The 21,617-nt window shown below is 34.0% G+C and overlaps 1 protein-coding gene across 6 annotated transcripts in view; it reads right to left on the bottom strand.

Annotated features, from left to right (window-relative positions):
• The window catches only part of LOC143674264 (BEN domain-containing protein 5), a 1,810,590-nt gene that overhangs the window by 1,359,657 nt on the left and 429,316 nt on the right, over positions 1 to 21,617 (bottom strand). For all 6 annotated transcript variants that reach the window (XM_077149723.1, XM_077149722.1, XM_077149726.1 and 3 more), the window contains one exon: positions 8,373 to 8,497. In XM_077149723.1, coding sequence (XP_077005838.1) covers positions 8,373 to 8,497 — 125 coding nt within the window. The remainder of the gene's footprint in view (positions 1 to 8,372; positions 8,498 to 21,617) is intronic.

Here is a 21,617-nt window from a genome sequence, read left to right as displayed (position 1 = left end):
CTACTAATCGTGGGCTTACAGAATGCCTTATCCATCGTCATGGTATTCCACATAGCATTGCTTCGGATCAAGGAACACACTTCACAGCAAATGAAGTGCGGGAATGGGCACATGCTCATGGAATTCTCTGGTCTTACCATGTTCCCCATCATCCAGAAGCAGCTGGATTGATAGAACGGTGGAATGGCCTTTTGAAAACTCAATTACGGTGCCAACTAGGTGGCAAAAACTTGAAAGGCTGGGGTAATGTTCTCCAGGAAGCTGTGTATGCTCTGAATCAGCGTCCGCTGTATGGTGCTGTTTCTCCCATAGCCAGGATCCATGGGTCCAGGAACCAAGGGGTGGAAATGGGTGTGGTGCCACTCACTATTACTCCTAGTGATCCACTAGGAAAATTTTTGCTTCCTGTCCCTGCTACCCTGAGTTCTGCTGGTCTACAGGTTTTAGTTCTAAAACGGGGTGTGCTTTCTCCAGGAGAAACAACAGTGATACCACTGAACTGGAAGTTAAGATTGCCACCTGGCCACTTTGGGCTACTTATGCCTCTGGATCAACACACCAAGAAGGGGATTACATTATTGTCTGGGGTAATTGACCCTGACTATCAGAAGGAAGTAGGACTGCAACTACATAATGGAGGTAAAGAAGAGTTTTCTTGGAATATAGGAGATCCCCTGGGGCATCTATTAGTACTACCATGCCCTGTGATCAAAATCAATGGAAAACTGCAACAACACAATCCACGCAGGACCACTAATGGCTCTGAGACTTCAGGAATGAAGGTTTGGGTCACCCCACCAGGCAAAGAACCACGGCCAGCTGAAGTGCTTGCTGAGGGGAAAGGGAACATGGAATGGGTAGTGGAAGAAGGTAGTGATAAATATGAACTTCGACCACGTGATCAGTTACAGAAACGAGGACTGTAATGCTGTTTTGTTTGTGTTATACTATTTAAGTTGTAAGATATCAAGTTTAAGAATGAATGTTGCCCAAGGATTTGCACCCTATTCTGGAGAGATTTAATGTGTTTCCAGTTATATGCAGGACAGTTGAGTATTGTCAGGTGAAAGAAAAAATGTGTGCTTATTTGTTTTCATTTGGAAATTAAGTATGGTCTAAGGTGATATATATATATAGGTGCCAAGTTGACAAGGGGTGGACTGTCATGGTTAGGGACAGGTGTCAACTTGGCCAAGTTGTGGTACCTGTTCATCTGATTGGGCAAGCGCTGGCCTGTCTGTTGCAATGAGGACATTTCATAGGATTAGGTCATTTCATAAGATTAGGTCATGATCACGTCAGCTACATACACAGCTGATTCCATTTGTAATCAGTCAAAGGGGAGTGTCTTCTGCAATTAGTGATGCTAAATGCAATCATGGGAAGCCTTTTAAGGAGGACTCAGAGGAGACAGGTTGCATTCCTGCTTTGGCTGGTGAGCCTCTCCTGTGGAGTTCATCCAGGCCATCCACTGGAGTCATCGGCTTCGCAGCCTGCCCTGTGGATTTTGGACTCGGCGTTCCTACGGTCACGTGAGACACTTTCATAAATTTTATATTTGCAAGTGTTCCCTGTTGATTCTGTTTCTCTAGAGAACCCTAACTAATACAGTGGCGTTATACAAGTGCCATATTGAAGGTGAATATGATTGAAAGTGGATGTTTAAAGTCATGATTCTCACCAAGTAGCACTACAAATATAAATTAGTTTACATAAGAACTACTTCAAAGGTAGGATATGTACACAAAGTTAAAAACAGAGTGGTATATGGGAAAAATTACCTATAGCATGCTATGAACGATATTTAAAAAGAATACCTCACTACTACCACAAAATACTATGGGTAAATAATTGGGGGTGGGGATAATAATTATGGGACACTTTGGGTTTTCTCTTTGGTATGGGTGTGTCTGTTAGTTTTCTCTTTGGAGCAATAAAAATTGTCTAAAATTGGCACTGATGATGATTGTACAAATAAGTGAAGATCCTGTGAGACACTGTTTATTTTGATAGAATATATGCTACGTAAATATATGTCAAAAAAATCTGCAGATTCAAAATAAATACATAAGCTAATAAACAGAAAGATTCAAGCGCTAGAGAAAATGTGAAGGGATAATACCTATTCAATGTTGGTAGAGTAGCAAAATGGTGCAGCACCTCCAGAGGATAAATTATTATTCTTGGCATAGGATCAAGCAATCTGGTTACTAGGAATATACTCAGAAGAACTGAAAGCAGGGACTCCAATAGACATTGTCACATCAGTGGTTACTGCGGCATTATTCATGACACCCAATGGATGAAGGTGGCCTAAGGATACATCAACTGAGTAGAAGGGTGAACTGTGGTGTATACATTCGATGGAATATTGCATGGCTACAAGAAAGGATTGAAGTTATGAGGCATGCAAACTGGTGAATGAACCGCAAGGATATTATGTTGAGTAAAATAAGCCAGAAGCCGGTGGTGCAATGGTGGCTCAGTGGTAGAATTCTTGCCTGCTATGCCAGAGGACCAGGTTCGATTCCCAGAGCCTTTCCATGCAAAGAAAAAAAAAAGCCAGGAACAAAAGGACAAATATTCTATAGTCTGTTTAATAAAAATACTTCAGAAAAAATCAGGGCCTAGATTGTAAACTTTTACAGCAGTCACATTTATTACTATCTTTAAGTGTTATTTTTAAATTCCGAGATGCTATGTTATTTTTAAATTCTGAGATGCTATGTTCTATGTGTATAACCTGGCATTTCCCTGGAATTTTGAGTTTCTGTGTGACACCTAAGACTCAGAATTAGAGTTCTTCAGGTCTGAAAGTCAGGATTATTCCAAACAGCAACAATTAAAGAAGCCAAAAAAGAACTCAGATTTCAATTAGAGTTAAGAATGAAGCTTATATGCTTAGGATTAAGGTAAAGCAGAATACAGGGTAAAGGATGATATTATCTATATTTTAGAACTTGAACTTCTGTGTGAGACCAAAGGAAGATATTTTTATTTGGTCCAAAACTTAAATTTTCTGTAGCACACAAAATCTAACTGAACCCGTCTGGCCACTTCTTTTAAACAACCTAAACATATGGAGCCTAGAATTGAGAATGTAATATTGTAATTTTGTATAGCTTAATGTAATACCTTGAAACATCCCAGAGTACTTTGGGCAGATAATTTAAAATTACTGGCAAAGTCCCTTGTAGGACTGGAGAAAAAATATGAAAATATTAAACTTCCCCATCTGGGAACTTTCTGATACTCTCTCAAGCAGTAGGGACTTCCAAGTTAATATGCCAAGCACTCAATCTTGAGGCTTGCTCTTGAGAAACTTATTTCTGTAATGGGGAAGCTAATCCTACCTATAATTTTGTCTAAGAGTCACCTAGAGAGCCTCTTTTGTTGTTCAGATGTGGCCTCTCTCTCTCTAATCCCAACTCCGCAAGTGAATTTATCATCCTCCCCTCTATGTGGGACCTGACTTTTAGGGGCAAAAGTCTCCCTGGCATCATGGGACATGACTCCTGGGGATAACCCTAGTCCTGGCAGAATGGGATCAAATAATGTCTTATTGACCAAAAAAGTGAAAACAAATGTAGCAAAATAAGGTATCAGTGGCTAAGAGATCTCAAATAGAGTTAAGAGGCTATTTAGGACATCACTATTATACAAGCTTCGGTCAGATATTGCCATGGTATACCAAACCCCAACCAACAGTATTTCTGAAAACTGTAAAGAATACCCAGACCTCTGTCTGAGGCTCTATAAAAGTTTCCCTCACTTTTTTTGTTTTTCAGAAACCTAAAACTTCCCGATTGTTGCTTAGCCAGATAAGCCCTGAAATAAAGAGGTAGCATTCTCTTCAAGAACATCAACTAGTTGCATCCACCTATCTCATGTCAACACCCCTTTTTTAACATGAAGAAGTTCGAATGGTCATTGCCAAAATATCCCTGAAGATTGGGAGAAGGAGCAAATGAGAGGGAGCAGCTGCAACAGAAAAGATAGGTTTTAACAAATGACTGTGACCTCTGAATCATTATATTGATATTTATTATTAGTCTCTATGACATATTGATATTTCTTGTTAGTCTCTAGTGTATTAGAATGGCAAGAAGGAAATACTTGAAATTATTGAACTGCAACTCATACCACACTTTGAAAATTGCTCTATAACCTCTTGTTCAACTGTACTTTGAAATTTATCACCTTTCTGCATATATGCTATATTTCACAATAAAAATTGTTAAAAAAATAAGAATAATACAATTATTTTTAAATGTGTAATTTTTAATAATACAAGGAGTTTTAAATCAATAATAACAAATGTTCTACACCAATGTAAGGCATTGTTGGTTGGGTGGTGTGCTGGGCTGAAAGGATTTATGTACCCTAGAAAAGCCATATTTTAATCTTAATCCCATTTTGTAAAGACAGCCATTTCTTCTAATCCATATTGAGTACAGTATATTGGAAACTTTAATTAGATTATCTCCAGGGAGATGTGACTCAATCAAGTGTGGGTATTAAACTTGATTAGGTGGAGACATGTCTCTACCCATTCCAGGTGGGTCTTGATTATTTACTGGAATCCTTAAAAGAAGAAGCGTTTTGGAGAAAGCTTCAAAACATTGCAGAACCATGAAGCAGATAGTCCACCAGCCAGAAGCCTTTGCAAATGAAAAAGAAAGACCCTGGGAGAGCGCATTGAAACAAGAAGCTGGGAGAGAAGCTAGCAGACTGTCACCATGTTCGTTATGTGCCTTTCCAGGGAAAGAGAAACGCTGAATGTCATCGGCCTTCTTGAACCAAGGTATTTTTCCCTGGATGCCTTAGATTGGACATTCTTATGGACTTGCTTTAACTGGGACATTTTCTTGGCCTTAGAACTATAAACTAGCAACTTATTAAATTCCCCTTTTTAAAAGCTATTCTTTATTTCTGGTATATCACATTCCAGCAGCTAGCAAACTAGAACAGGTGGTGCTCAGGAATCCTTTATGTTATGCATGATTGCTTTTTTTAAGCTCACAACCTTTTCTACTAAAAAAAATTCAAACAGACCATTTTTCCCTGAATCTTAGAACCAACCTGAGATTGAGAAAATATTTTGGGTATATGTCTTCTTAATTTTCTTCACAGATAAAAATTTCATTGACAAATATACATTTACAGAAAGACAAAAGAGCAATAATAATAATAATTTTATCCAGAATATTACCCTGAACACTACTACTTTATTTTGTTTTAACTATACCATTTAAGGTTAGTTATTTTCGGTGATGATACCTTTGAAAAATCATACATTATGATATGAAATTTTGTTGCATCATTACTTACTAAATTATTGTACAGTGTAGTTACCAAGAAAGTGCTTTTTTTAACCAAGCTACATTTGGGTATTTTTATTTAAACTTTTGTTATTAATATCTAATGTTATTTGTAGTATCTAAGAGAATGGGACATGAATAATTTCAGATTCTGTCAGTGTTGAGTCTATTATATAGCCAAGAGCACAAATGTTTCATGAACTCTTGGAAATGAACTCTTGGAAACAATGTGTTACTCTCTTCATAGAGTGCTGAGTTTGATCTAAATAAATTTCTAATTTTATTATTCTGCTTTTCTATTCTCTTATTTTGTGCCTGTTTCATCTTTTAGAAAGCTGTTTTGAGTGGTAAACTCTGCCACTCAAATTTCTCTAACTTCCAAGAACATGGAAGAATTTTTATTTAAACTTTCTCTACAAATTTCCAAATAAGCTTTTGTACTTTGCACTTAAAGAAACATGTTCACAATAGTATCTCTAAGAATTTGAATTTTCTGAGATTATATTGCAAATATAAAAAAATTTTATATGATAATTAGAGCTGATAATTGTTAGTGTACAAAAATGCTACAAACTAGGATGTCTTTATCTGGTAGGTTCACTCACCTCTAAATAAACAAACTACTTTCTTAAACTAAAATAAAAGACAGAATGTGGAGAGATAGAGGAAAATACTGGTTCTGCCAGCTTCAAAAATAAATATCCATAAAATAATCGGTTCCCTTATTAGAATAACTCCTTGGAACACATTATGTTACTTCCTAATATAATTGATACAAGACTGCAAAAGAGCATATACTTGTCCTATGGAAGACACATTTTAAACTATCAAATGAACATCCCTAGAAGAGCAAACACAAACTTTGACATACACAAGCAGCTTGTCCAAAAGACTGTCTCAGGTGTATAACTAAAGGAAGAAAGTTTCCCTATCTCTTTGGTCATTTCACCCCTTTCTCTTGGGCACAGGGGTTTATTAGGATAATCCTTATTTAGAGACTAAAGTGAGAGGAAAATTGGGCTGCAAATTTAATATGGCCCAAAGTTGAATTAACTCTAATTGCAGAGCTTCTGCTAAGTCTCTATTATGGCCAAGGCCACATCTCCATTGTCAGAGGCCATAATGGGGATAGGTAATTCTGTTATCTTAAAAGAAACAGGCTCCATTTCTTAGGAATTAATAGATTCATGAATGCTATAGGTAAAATAAAGGATGTGCATATGTTGTGTATAAAGAGGGAAAGAGTAATCCCTTTTGTGGATTTAGAAATCCTGGACGATTATTCTGCTTTTAAGAAACTATTTCCTTTTGTTCACATGAATTGTCTACACTGTTCTCAGAATTATTTTGTCTTTCAGAAGTATGTATATATGGTAGTAAGTTACCAATCATGAAAAAGAACACCCAAAGAAAAATGAGAGGGTATATGTTTACCTCAAGGAGAAAGAGAGCTCTTTATAAGTGACCTAAACTTGGAGTGCCAAGTCAGTCTAGCACATGTGGCTAAACCCTCCCGCTGTGCAATCTATCCTCTAGGCTGAGAAAACTACACTTTGGAAGACGTACTTTGAGGATTGTTGACTGTCTTGGTGAAACAAGAGGGACAATCTTAGGGCCAGGTAAAACATGGAATTTTATAAAGCAGGGGGAAGGGTATGAGTATTCTTACTGTCAAAAACTGAAGAGGAATTTTCTCAAAGGACAGTAGGCAAGAACAAGAAAGCAAGGCTAGGAATTAAAGTTCGTCCTTCAGGTGACCTCTGTATAAGATTTAACTTTTCCCCTTTATATTAAATTCCTCGTAAGTTATATTTGGCTAAAATTTTAAGGGGTCTCCTCTATATTTAATTCCTTCCAGGTAGCCTCTAAACTTCAGTAAACTTATAAGCACCTAGCCTTGTTTTAGTGCTGTTGTATCAAATCAAGAAAATTGATAATAAAGTGAACTGGCATTTTCTTCATCCCATTTCTGCTGAGGCCACCATGGCAGGTACAACACTGTGTTGAAGACCCAGTGTCTCTACATTCCAATCACTGATCACTACCTACCATGCATCTCACGTTGCCACTGAGCAAAATGGAAAGAAGCAAGCAACAAGGTGAAAGAACAAGCAAGACAGACTGGCTCAGGAGGACAAAGGAAACAAATTCCCCACTTTTTCCCAAAATACTAGAAAAAGGTGACCCTGAAGGAAAAAGGGAAATGTCGAATTAATAGAGTTATGCTTTCATCTGCTTCAAAGAATCATAATGTCACTATGTGAGCAGAGTTTGTGCAGTCTTCAATGATCAGCTCTTTCAATATAACAGAATGATGATGAATTTCTTAGGATTCGATATTTATTAATATTTATTCAAACTATATGGGTTTAGTACTCTTTATTTTCATCAATACCTTCTCTCATTCTATACAAGATTTTAACAGGATTATAATAATATATACACTGTTTAAAATATAGCTGAAGATATCACAGTTAAAGGCAAATATATAAGATCAGAATAAAAGAAAATTTGGTACCCAGAAACACGTTTTCCAGAATCACTAGAGGGCTAGAAAGTTGGCTTCCCAGAAGGCAAAACAAAGGGAAAATAGGGTTAGTTAAAGAATCATATTGTGTTTTTTAAGAAATAAAGACCCATTGTATGGGTGAAAAGATTTTTATGAAACACACCTGAGAGAAATGTCTCCCACAGGCCTTTATAAAGAAGAAATAGAAAGAAGAGCACCACCAAAATAAACATAATAGCAAGTCACTTCCAGTGATTCCTTAATAGTGTACCACAAGGCAAGCATCGAATATTATGCTAATGCTTTAATCATAAAGAAACATTTTTCTCAAATAATTTATTTGTACCATTTAATAACTTTCGGCATAAGAGAGGTCAGGAAACTGTACCTACTTCTCCATAAGTCCTGAAGCAAATTTTATTACTGCTTTAGATACATAAGAATATATTTCAAATACAGAGTCATTATTTTGGTTCCTTAAAGAAAATAAAATCATATTCTTCTTACCAAACCACACCGAAGGTATCCACTATTTCCCTCACCTGTGATTCTTCCACATTTTCAACAGTAAAGTTGAACCAGACTCGGAAGCGTGGATTACAAGTATCCGGCCTAATGAACAGATCATACTCAAACTCAGAGACCTGGTCCACCCGGCCAAGGTTACCTGGCAATAAAAATGAAGAAAACTGGGTTTTAACAGACGTTCATGCGGCTTAATGGTATATAAAGTTATATAGTATGATCTCTGACAATGATATCTGTCATCACTCAGTACTTGTAGTTTCAGCATTCATAAAGTATGCCCAACTTCTAAAACGACTCAGATTGTCCAGATGGTCCAAAAGAAGGCCTTCCATCAAGGTGTGGCTTTTCTTTTTCTTTCAAACAAAAATTGAGCAGAGTAGAACAGGTAAGCACACACATATACAGCAAAGTAAAAGAAATAACCTAAAGGTAGCAGAGAAGGAATGAATTAAAAACTGAGTATGGAGTTTAAAATCCTTGTTTTGCCACCTACTATGACAGGACTTTGGGGGAAGTGACCTAATGTTTATTGAGGACACAATATACGCCAACCACTCTGCTAGGAATTTTGTAAAAACTGTATTATTTAAATCTAACAGCAACCCTCTGAAGGTTTTCATTTCATAAATGACCATTAGAGTATATTATCTGCCTGGCTAAAACAGGTTACATAGAGTCTCTCTTGAATCCTCTCCAAGTTCTTCAGATCCAGCCAAGATGTCAAGTTGTAAATAGAGGAATATTCCTTCTATTTAAAGAGTGAGGAGATCTAATACTTACAAAGCACCTACTGTATTAGAGCTGAACTAGGGGCTTTATATTTGTAATGAGCATCTTTTCTGTGGTAAGAAACATGTGCACCAGAAGTTGGGGGATAAACTCCACAAACAATTCAAAAGCCTGTCATTTCCAGGTGTTCAGGCCTTGATGTTTCTGGGACATGTCAAAAGAACCCTTCCAAAGAGAAATTCAAGTTATTATGGCTTGTAACAACTACCCTCTATTTTATTCTTCAAGGCTACATGTACTACATTTAGTCATAACGCTCTGACAAGTTTAGTAATAACACATTAAGGCTGCCAACTGAATGTAGCTCAGAGTAAGAAGGCTTTCGGCTAGTCCAGGCTGTAGTGCAAGCAGTTCTGCCTGACCCTTATGCAGCTCTTTTTGTGCTAGAAGTATCTTTGGAAGATTGGGATGCTGTGTGGAGCCTGTGACAAGCCCCAATAAACCAAGAAAAGAATTTCAATTCAAAACAGTTAGAAAAATGGAGACAACAATACTGTACGTATATTGTATTATCCTCTATGGCATACAAACTACCTCTGATGTTTTTTATCTTGCTTAATTTTCACAACAGTGTTAGGCAGTTTGTACTGTGCCTGTTATAGCCCTAAACATTTATTAAAACATATGAAATAATATATAAAATAGAGTAAGTCTTCACACAAAAATTATTAGTTTATTTGGAAGAATAATAATGGTAAATTTACAACTATAAAAATTTCCAGTATTCTCCACCAACAAAACTAACAATATATAAATTATATAATAATACATAAATTGTATAAACTAAGGCATCACCTATATTCTCTGCTTTTACTATCACTGAATATCTCTGACGAATTAGTAGTGAAATGCCTAAATTGTTAAAAGCAGAAATAGGACAAAAATAAAAAGCAAAGAGTGGTGAATTCATAAACCAAATAATCAAAAGTCAATGTAGAGTCAAGATGACTACAGACATCAACATAGCAACTGATCAAGAAGTACGTAATACACTTGAAGAGCATAGCAATATCCTTATTCTTCAATATGTGTATACTTAAAAGGAGATAACTGGGGGTGTACTTAACTGTTCTGTTTCTGGAAGGAGGATAAATCTGGCTTTCCAGGCCAAATTTCAGTGAGAGCAGATAAAAGCAATCAAACGGTAATTTATATGGTTTAGGGGAATTATCCTAGTATTTTAGCAGTTGGATAACTGCTGATCAATCTTAGAATCAGGCAAAGAATGTTACAGCTGAAAGCGATTTTAGAGATTATATATTAAATGTTACCATTTTTCAGATGAGGACCTGAGAGGGTAAATAATTTGTATATTGCCACACACTGAGTCAAATGAGCTAAAATTCAGGTTCACTGATTCTCAGGCTAATACTCTATTATAAAGTAGTTGGTGCTCAGAAAAATAGCTGATAAGCCAATAGAATTAGTATAAGAAGTAATTTAAAATGGAGGTGGATGCAAGGTTAAAGATTAATTCTGGATGTCTTTTGGAGAAAGACATAACAAGACCTCATTTTAAATAAGGATATTGTGGTGCTCCTCTCACAACAACCCTTATGAACATTACTATTCTCATTTTACATAAGAGAAAAACAAAGCACAGAAACATTAAATAACTTAATATTACAAACTAGCCCGAGTCAGAGTTAGGATTTGAATTCTAACAATATGGCTCTAACAACTAGACTATATGGATTCTCCACCTAACAGAGCTAGTAGTAAAAATAAAAGATATATTATATATTGAAAATCACTTTATATATTATAACACAATAAAATTACTACTCTTAAAACAACAAAAGCAAAAATGGCACTATTTATACCACAAATAATTTATGGTCTAAAAATTAAATATTAACGCATTCATCAACATTGAAAGGAAAGAGGGCTTTTTTTTTTTTTACTAATTCTGGTATAGTATAAATAGGCTTTGATAAGTAACAACATGTCTCAAAATTGCTGCTGCATATAGTATCTAATAATAATGCAACATTTGTGTCTACTAATTTAGAGTTTCAAAATGATTTGACATCCTTGTATTATTAAACCCTTACCATGACTCCATGATGAGAGAACTCAGTTACAGAAATATTTAGTCCTTGCTGAAGTTCATTCTTTAAAGCACCAGAGTAAGATCTTGAAATAGTCTTCTAATTCCATTAAATCAGTTTTGGGAAAATATCATTGCTATAGTCAGTTAATTTACTCATCCATGCAATCAGTTATTCATTCAAAAAGAACTATTCTAGATGCTGTGAAACTGAAAAGATAGTAAATTGAACAGATATGGTCTGGGCTGGTTTGAATCAATTATGTAGTCCAGAAAAGGCTATGTATTTTTAATCCATTCTTGTGGGGGCAGATCTGTTGTGAGTGGGACCTTTTTTTTTTTTTTTTTTTTTTTTTTATTAATTAACGGAAGAAAAAAAAAAGAAATTAACCCAACAGCGTTATTTACAATTGCAAAGAGATGGAAACAGCCAAAATGTCCATCAACAGAAGAATGGCTAAACAAACTGTGGTATATACATACGATGGAATATTATGCAGCTTTAAGACAGGATAAACTTATGAAGCATGTAATAACATGGATGGACCTAGAGAACATTATGCTGAGTGAGTCTAGCCAAAAACTAAAGGACAAATACTGTATGGTCCCACTGATGTGAACGGACATTCGAGAATGAACTTGGAATATGTCATTGGTAACAGAGTCCAGCAGGAGTTAGAAACAGGGTAAGATAATGGGTAATTGGAGCTGAAGAGATACAGACTGTGCAACAGGACTAGATACAAAAACTCAAAAATGGACAGCACAATAATACCTAATTGTAAAGTAATCATGTTAAAACACTGAATGAAGCTGCATCTGAGCTATAGGTTTTGTTTGTTTGAGTGGGACCTTTTGATTAGGTTATTATCATGGAGATGTGACCCACTCAATTCAAGGTGGGTCTTAATTCTTTACTGGAGTCCTTTACAGAGCTGAGAGAGGGAGAGAGGGAGAGAGGGAGAGAGGGAGAGAGGGAGAGAGGGAGAGAGGGAGAGAGGGAGAGAGAGAAGCTAAGAGACAGAAACACCCCAGGAGAAATAAGCAAGGACCCACAGAAACCCAGAGACATTTTGGAGAGAAGGACCAACAGATGTCACCATGTGCCTTCCCATGTGACAGAGGAACCCCAAATGCTATCGGCCCTTCTTCAGTGAAGGTATCCTCTTGTTGTTGCCTTAATTTGGACATTTTCACAGTCTTAGATTGTAACTTGTAACTTAATAAAGTCCCTTTGTAAAAGTCAATCCATTTCAGGTATATTGCATTCCAGCAGCTTTAGCAAACCAAAACATGGTCTCTGATCTCACTAAACCTACAATCTCAAAGAATAATAAAATCATGTCTTTGGTCTTCCTGCTGACCTTCATCATCAACTCTATGAGGAGCAGATTGTTTGTGTGTGTGTGTGTGTGTGTGTGCATGTATATAAATGAAAAAATGACCTCCTTATATTACATTAAATATTTTGTAAATGTACCAATTTCTATGGCTTCTGGAAACCATTTTTTGAAAATAAGCTGGGAATGTCTCTATATCATCTGGTTCTCTTCCATTAATATGACAGAAAAGGAAACAAACCAAACAATAATGTAAAATTGCTAGGACAAATAGAAAACAAAAAATAAGATATAGAGATTTCAAATACAAATGTATCAGTAAATGTATGAAATATAAATGAATAAAATATTACAATTAAAAGACAAAAATTTTATTCTAGATTATATATGTGTATATATATATATTGCTTATAAAGACAATTTTACATTAAAGATCACATTTAGATTGGAAATAAAAGGATGGCAAAAGTTATAGTAGACAAGCACTAACAAAAATACAGTTAATATAGCTATACCTATATCATACAAGATAGACTTTAAATCAAGATGCATTATTAAAAATGAAGAGGGACATTTTATGATGATAAAAATATTAAAGTATGTACAACTAATAATAAAGCTTCAAAATGTATAGTGAGAAATTTTAACACAAGACTATCAATAATTGAGAAAAAGCAAGTAAACACTCAGAAAGGATTGAGATGATTTGGAAAACACAATTAAAAGGTACATCTACTACTTATTAGGAGACGCTTGACTTTAATAAACTAGAGGTTATAAATCCATTCAAAATGCACAGGGCATATGCTGGCCCATAAAGGAGGTCTCAACAAATTTCAAAGGCCTTATATCAAATAGCCTATGTTCTTTTATTACACTGGTAATATTTTAAGCTGAATTTTAATCAATAAATGGCAATCAAAATGTGTGGGATGCAGATAAATCCATTACGATGGAAATTCAAAATGATGATATAGTTATAGATGTAGATACATAGATATAGAGACAATTATACATATAAGATAGAAATGATAGAGATCATTGATTTTCCTTGATGTAAACATATGGCTGAAAATCAGTAATTAAAGTTTCTATCTCAAGAAGTTAAAAAAGAACAGTATTTACAAAACAAAGAAGTAGATAGATAGAAGGAAATAATTTTTAAAAACTCAGAAAATAACAAATTTGAAATAATGTACTCTATAAGAGAATTAAAAATGTTAAAAGTTTGTTATTTATAAAAGATTATGAATGTTAATAAACTCAAGCAAAGCTGAGAAGAAAAATTAAAGAGAAAGCACACATTATTAATATCAAGAATTAAAAGAGAATACCACTACAGATTCTTTTTACATCAAACAAAAAAAGACCTAAAACAATAAAAACAAAAGAAAAGAACTTAGAAGGAACTATTCATGACAATTCATTTGAAATATAGGATAATTTCTTATAAAAACAAAAATTACAAACTGATTCCAGAAGAAATAAATGAAAAATGTGAATTTGTCAGTATCTGTTAAATGGGCCATTTTCAGTAACTTAACAGCCTTCTTCTAAAGAAACTCCATTTTACATGGCTTACCTTGTGAACTCTTAGAAGGTTATAAGAAAGATATAAGACAATTTTTAAATAAACCCTACCAGAGGAAATAAAGGAAACACTGCAACTCATTTTATGAAACCAGAATAACATTGACACCAAAACGTAATGGAGGGGCGGGCCACGGTGGCTCAGCAGGTAAGAGTGCTTGCCTGCCATGCCCGAGGACCCGGGTTCGATTCCTGGTGCCTGCCCATGTTAAAAAAAAAAAAAACGTAATGGAGGCATTAACAAGAAAGAAACAAATAGGTCAAACTTTCTCATAAAAATAAATACCAAACCAAATACAAGATAATTGAATCTAATCATATACAAAGTAGATATTACATCATGAAAAGTTGGAATTATTACAGGAATTGATATTAACATCTAATTAACAAGATTAGCAATTTTTTTTAAAAAGTGACCATCTCAATAAATGCAGAAAAACTATTTGATAAAAAGTGCCAGTTCCACTTCTTCTTCAGCCATGTCAGTAACTGTTAACAGACAAGAACCACTGTAAAGAATTAGGAAACTGGGAAACATATACAAAACAAGAGTTCTAAGGCATTAAACAAAAGGTCACATGAAACAGCAATGCCTAGAGAAGTAGCACTCACAAGATGAACTACCAGGACAGCCCTGCTCTAATGGAAAACTTTTTGAAAATTGTTGAAGAGAACCAGAGCCCAACTGGACTAAAGAGGTCCTATGAGCTGAAGATACATAAATCATATCCTGAGGCTGCTGAAGCACTAGAAAAATGTAAAGTAGGGCATCAAAGTGTAGGACTCTGTGTATGATGGAGGATAATCCAGCAAACTTTGGGATAGTTTCCAGTAGGCCTGTAGCTGAAGGCTAGCCTGAACATGAATCTACATTAAGTTTGTTAAAGAATACTTACTACAGCATTAAAAACAAAACAGATATGCAATAGGTAAAATAGTGATGGGTAGGGGGACTGGAGATCCACTTCAGTGAGAGTGGAAGAACCTTTAGTTCTTCAGGAATAACACCAGTTGAAATAACAGAAGAGACATGCCTTAGAAGTAAGGATCATGTCTAGAGATGAACTATTATATATTTTTCCTATAAAAACTATAAAAGAAGTCCTGATAAAATCTCCATTGGAGGCAAAGATTGTACATTGAGATATTGAAGTTACAGGAGATTATAAGCAGCTAGACCTTCTGGCACAACTTTCTTAACAAAGTTTAAAACCAAGCCTACTGAAGTTCAAGGTAATAGTCAGCAAATGAACCACTTAACATAATAAATAACAATACCCTTCAAAGGAAGATAACATTCATTATTTAAAAAGTATCAGCCACACAGCCCATTTTACAATCAGTAATTACTAGACATGCTAAGAAACAGGAAAATATAACCCATAATCAGGGGAAAAAGCAATTAGCAATTAGCATAAATCCATATTAAAATAGGTCAGCTATAGGATTTAACAAGGATATTAAATTAGTTTTTGTACATATAGTCAAAGAAAAAAGTGAAAACATTTAAATGAAGGAAAATAAATTCATATATGATGGGGAATTTGATTGGGAGAAATGGAAAATATTTTAAAATAAATGAGTAAAATTCTATACCTGAAAAACACAATAACTGAAATGAAAAATTAACTGGATAGGATGAACAGCAGATTGGAGATATCAGGAAAGTCAGTGGACTTGAAGATGGAGGAATAAAAATGATCCAATATGAAGAACAGATAGAAAAAAAGGTTGAAGAAAAATGAATGTAGTTTAAGAGACCTGTGTAATAATATCAAATAAACTAATATACTTGGGAAAAAGTTTCAGAAGTAGAAGAGAATGAATACAGGGGGGGAAAAACAGAAAAATAATGGCCAAAGCTTTCCCAAATTTAAATAAAAATATTAACTTTCCCAAATTTTAATTAAAATATTAACTTTCAGATCTTATAAGTCAATAAAACCTCATACAAGATAAATACAAAGAAAACTCAACTTAGGAACATCAGAGTAGTAACAGCTAATTTCATGTGTCAACTTGGCAAGGTTATGGAATACAGTTGGTCAGTCAGGCAGGCAATGACCCAACTGTCACTGAGCATATTTTATAGATATATGAGCAACTATACTTGGTTGCAATTATGGTTGGTTACATCTATAATCAACAAAGGAGATTGCCCTCAGCAATGAGGGGTCTTCTGATCCAATTAATTGGAGGCCCTAAAGCAGATCTGAGGATTTCAGAAGTCAGAAATATTTTTTTTCCTTTTTTCAGCTAGCCAGGTTTTCATGGTGAATACAACTTCACCTTCACTAAAGTTTTGAGCTTGTAGCCTGCCCTGCAGAATGCGTATTTTCCAATCACCATGATTGCAAGAAACAATGCCTATACTAAATCAATCTTGATAGATAGATAGGTAGATAGATGATAGATAGATAGATAGATAGATAGATAGATAGATAGATAGATAGATAGATAGATAGATAATTTAAGGTATATTATATGCTATTAATTTAGCTTCTCTGTCTTTCTGGAGAAGTCTCACTAATACAAGAATCAAACTTTAAAAATTAAATGTGAACAGAAAATCCTGAAAGCAACAAGAAGGAAAAAATACATAAAACAGTCAGAAGAAAAACAATAAGAATAGCCACTGACATACAGAAGGAAAAAAAAAGAGGTTTCTAGTCAATGAAGATTCTTTAAAATAAAGGTTGTTCTTCTCCCACAAAATCTTTGAACAACTAGCAAAAACTGGCAGAGCCACATTCATCAAAAGTTTAGAAAACAGTTAAAGGGTTACGGAAATGGGGTGAGGACAAAATCCAGAAAATGCAGCTTTAAAAATACAATTGGCAATCAAGGAAAATTCTGTCATTTCACAAGCTGGATATAAACTTAAGGAACAGACAACTCAGAAAATGAATCCCAGAGTTAACACTTTAAAATATTAAAACGTAGAGTATACATCAAAAAATTACAGAACAAACAAGTAAATAGGAAACACTTACCAAGGGAATAAGACATGAAATAAAAAATAATCAATGAAGAAGACCAGACTTTATATGTGCCAAGACAAGAAGTTCAAAAAAACCTGTCTTTAACATGCTCAAAAAGATAAATAAAAATGCACAGAAAGAACTAAAGAACAGCAAGAAAATAATAAAGGAATAAAATAATATTCCCAATAAAGAGATGAAAAGTTTAAAATGAAACCAAAAATAAATACTGGAGGGGCAGATCTCAATAACTGAAATGAAAAATTCCATAGAGGGTTTCAACAGCAAACTGAGGCTAGTGGAAGAAAGAATCAATGAACTTGAAGTTAAGAACACTGAAAAGATTCAGACTGAGGAGCAGAAAGAACAATCGTTTAGACAAAATAAGCAGAGACTAAGAAAACTATGAGACAACATCAAGTGTATCAACTTACACATGAAGGAAGGCCCAGGATGTGAATAAAAAGACAATGGAGCAGAAGGGACATTAAAACAACAATGGCAGAAAAGTTCCAAATTCACTGAAAGACATGAATAGGCATATACAAAATCCAATGAACCCTATAACAGAATAAACATGAAGAGAAACCTGGCCAAACACATATTAGTTATTTTGTAATCCACTTTGTAGAGCTGTTTAACACTTCTTTATAAAATTATATATTTACATACTATATGATTTAGTAATTCCATTTCTAGATTTTAGTAATTCCATTCCATGAAATGTAAACATGTTCACACAAATACTTGAATAAGAAATTATCATGGCAGCTATATTCTCAGGATTAAATAATGAACACAGCCAAAATGTCTATAAAAACAGAAATGAACGAACTAATCATGGTAGATTCACACAATGGAGCACTACTCATTAAAAAAGTAATAAGAGGAAAGGTTACTGAACAAGAAACAACATGGAGATTCTCAAAAAACAATGCTGAGTGAAAGAAGCCAGACACAAAAGAGAACATGATCCACATTAGTCAGTCCAATTAAATAGTGCAATTCCATTTATATGAATTTCATGTATTGGTAAAATTAACTTATTTAATATAAAATTCATCAATAGCTATCTAAGGGTCATTGACTAAGAAGGGGCACTAGTGAATTTTCTTTCTTTTTTTTATTAATTAAAAAAAATTAACTAACACAACATTTAGAAATCATTCCATTTTACATATGCAATCAGTAATTCTTAATATCATCACATAGATGTATGATCATCATTTCTTAGTACATTTGCATTGATTTAGAAAAAGAAATAGCAAGACAACAGAAAAAGAGATAAAATGATAATATAGAGAAAAAAATACAAAATACAAAAAATATATATAAAAAAACAAAACAAAAAAAAACTACAGCTCAGATGCAGATTCATTCAGTGTTTTAACATAATTACATTACAATTAGGTAGTATTGTGCTGTCCATTTTTGAGTTTTTGTATCCAGTCCTGTTGCACAGTCTGTATCCCTTCAGCTCCAATTACCCATTATCTTACCCTGTTTCTAACTCCTGATGGTCTCTGTTACCAATGACATATTCCAAGTTTATTCTCGAATGTCGGTTCACATCAGTGGGACCATACAGTATTTGTCCTTTAGTTTTTGGCTAGTCTCACTCAGCATAATGTTCTCTAGGTCCATCCATGTTATTACATGCTTCACAAGTTTATTCTGTCTTAAAGCTGCATAATATTCCATCATATGTATATACCACAGTTTGTTTAGCCACTCGTCTGTTGATGGACATTTTGGCTGTTTCCATCTCTTTGCAATTGTAAATAATGCTGCTATAAACATTGGCGTGCAAATGTCCGTTTGTGTCTTTGCCCTTAAGTCCTTTGAGTAGATACCTAGCAATGGTATTGCTGGGTCATATGGCAATTCTATATTCAGTTTTTTGAGGAACCGCCAAACTGCCTTCCACAGTGGTTGCACCATTTGACATTCCCACCAACAGTGGATAAGTGTGCCTCTTTCTCCGCATCCTCTCCAGCACTTTTTAAGTGACATGGTGGTTACAGAGGCTTAATATTTTTCACAATCATGAAATTACTGTACACTTAAAGGTGTGTACTTTATTCTATATAAATTATAATTCAATAAAGTTAATTTACAAAGAGAAAACATAATCTATAAAAGAGCAGCACCCACTCATGTAAATAAAAATCTCTTAGAAAAATATAAGATAAAACATTCTTAATCTCAAAAAGGCTTTTTGTTTTGTTTTGTTTTTTACATCTAGAACAAATAATTCTGCTCAGTCATGTAGCTCCATGACTGGTAACTGCTCTTATAGGAAATCTAGAAGAGAAAATACAATCAAAATAAAATAAATGGGAAACACACTTCATGATTCTTCACACAACCTACCAGCTGGACATTCCTCTAGTCCAAGTGGTTTTTGTCTATTTTGCAATTATACCCTGTGTTTAATAAAACAGAAAGCTTTAGCCCTGTAAAAAGAATTGAAAAAATGATCCACTATCACCACCTCTATTCAAAACCATACAGGAGATAACAGCCAGGGCAATAATGCAAGAAAAAGACATAAAAATTAAAAGTACAAGAAATTAAGAAATGCAATACCATTATTTACAGAGAATTTTATGCCTGTAGAAATTCCAAAAGAATCTTCAAATGAACTATTAGAATTATTAACTTTAGTAATATTGCTGAACACAATCTCAAAGAAAATTGCAATCAATGTGGCTTTTGCTGCTATTGTTGAAATTGAGAAAGCAATTATAAAAATTTACATGGAACAGCAGAGAGTAAATTAGAGACAAGATAACTTTTATGAATAAAAACAAAATTGGGGGATTTAGGCTTCAGAATATCAAGCCTTATAATGCTATAGTCATTAAACACAGGGTATAATTGCAAAATAGACAAAAACCACTTGGACTAGAGGAATGTCCATCTGGTAGGCTGTGTGAAGAATCATGAGGTGTGTTTCCCATTTATTTTATTTTGATTGTATTTTCTCTTCTAGATTTCCTATAAGAGCAGTTACCAATCATGGAGCTACATGACGGAGCAGAAGTATGGGAGGTTAAAACACCAAGGGGAAAAACATTTTACTGGTCAGAGGAACGAGATTCAGAGTATGGGGAAACTTGAGTTAGAAAACAGCCAAAGAAAGGTATTTCCCTAATTATAGATGTGAAGCACCACAAATTTGGGACTTACCCATTAATGGTGACTAAAAATAGCACAACAAAGGCTCCAAAAACTGAATTGAATTTGAAACTATCATCTGCAGAAAGAGCAATGGAGCTTAGGTTCTAATCATAATCAGATTAATTACTTGTTAAAATAAATCAACACTGTAAAAAGGATTATAACAGAACCTAAGGTCTTCACAGTATAGTTATTCACAATATCGAAGATTTAATCCAAAATTACTCAATATAAAACTAACAAGAAAAATGTGACTAATTCACCCTGGAAATGACATTTAACAGATGCCAATCCCAAGATGACCCAGTTGAAATTACTATACAAAGCAGTTACTATAATTATGCATTTGAAGTAAAGATAAAAACATTTTAATGAATGGAAAGATCAAAGTTCTGAGCAGAGGAATAAAAATTATTTAAAAACAAACAAATGAAGATTTTTACAACTGAAAAATGTAATATATATAAAATGAAAATACTTAACATTAAAATGAAAGTTATGTTGGAAAATTAATCAATGAATTTGAAGAAATTTTAATAATAATTATCCAATCTAAATATCAAAGATAAAAAATATTTTTTAGAAAATGAATGGTTTCTCTGGAACCTGTAGGACAATATCAGAAAGTCTAACACAATTCTTAGCTCAGAAAAAGAGAAGAAAGAAATTGAGGGAGAAAAAATATTTGAAGAAATAATGGCCAAAAATTTCCCAAATTTGAATAATAAAGATATGAATTAACAGTCAAAAAGATCAACAAATCCTAAATAGATAATTAAAGGAAAGCAATAACTAAACACACTTACATCAAACTCTGGAAGCAATGATAAAGAAAAAAGTATTGAAAGCTAGAGATAAATGGCACATTATTTAAGGGATAACACAATTCAAGTGACCAAATATTTTTCCTCAGAAACCATGGAATGTAGGAGACAGTATAAGATCATTAAAGTGCTGAAAGAAAAAAATATGTAACTATCAAATAAATGCAGTCTCCAGGAACTAAGATGAAGTAAATACATCCCCAGATGAATAACAACTAATAAAATTTGTTATCAGCAGACACACTCTATAAGAGATGCTAAAGAAAATTCTTCAGGACAAATTAATTTAATATCAGAAGGAAAATTGGATCAACAGGAATTAAATAATAATAATAGAAATGGCAAATAGCTAGGTAAATTTAATTGAACATATTTCCTCTTAAATTGTTTAAAATATTTATGAATGTTGAAACCTGAAATTATAAGACTGTATGAAGAGGCTGTCAAAGTACGCAGATGTAATACACATGACAATCATAATATAAAGACACAGACCACTGGC

The sequence above is a fragment of the Tamandua tetradactyla genome, chromosome 2 (assembly GCF_023851605.1).
Source record: "Tamandua tetradactyla isolate mTamTet1 chromosome 2, mTamTet1.pri, whole genome shotgun sequence".
In the NCBI taxonomy this organism is placed as follows: Eukaryota; Metazoa; Chordata; class Mammalia; order Pilosa; family Myrmecophagidae; genus Tamandua; species Tamandua tetradactyla.
This window is presented reverse-complemented; position numbering and strand designations above follow the sequence as displayed.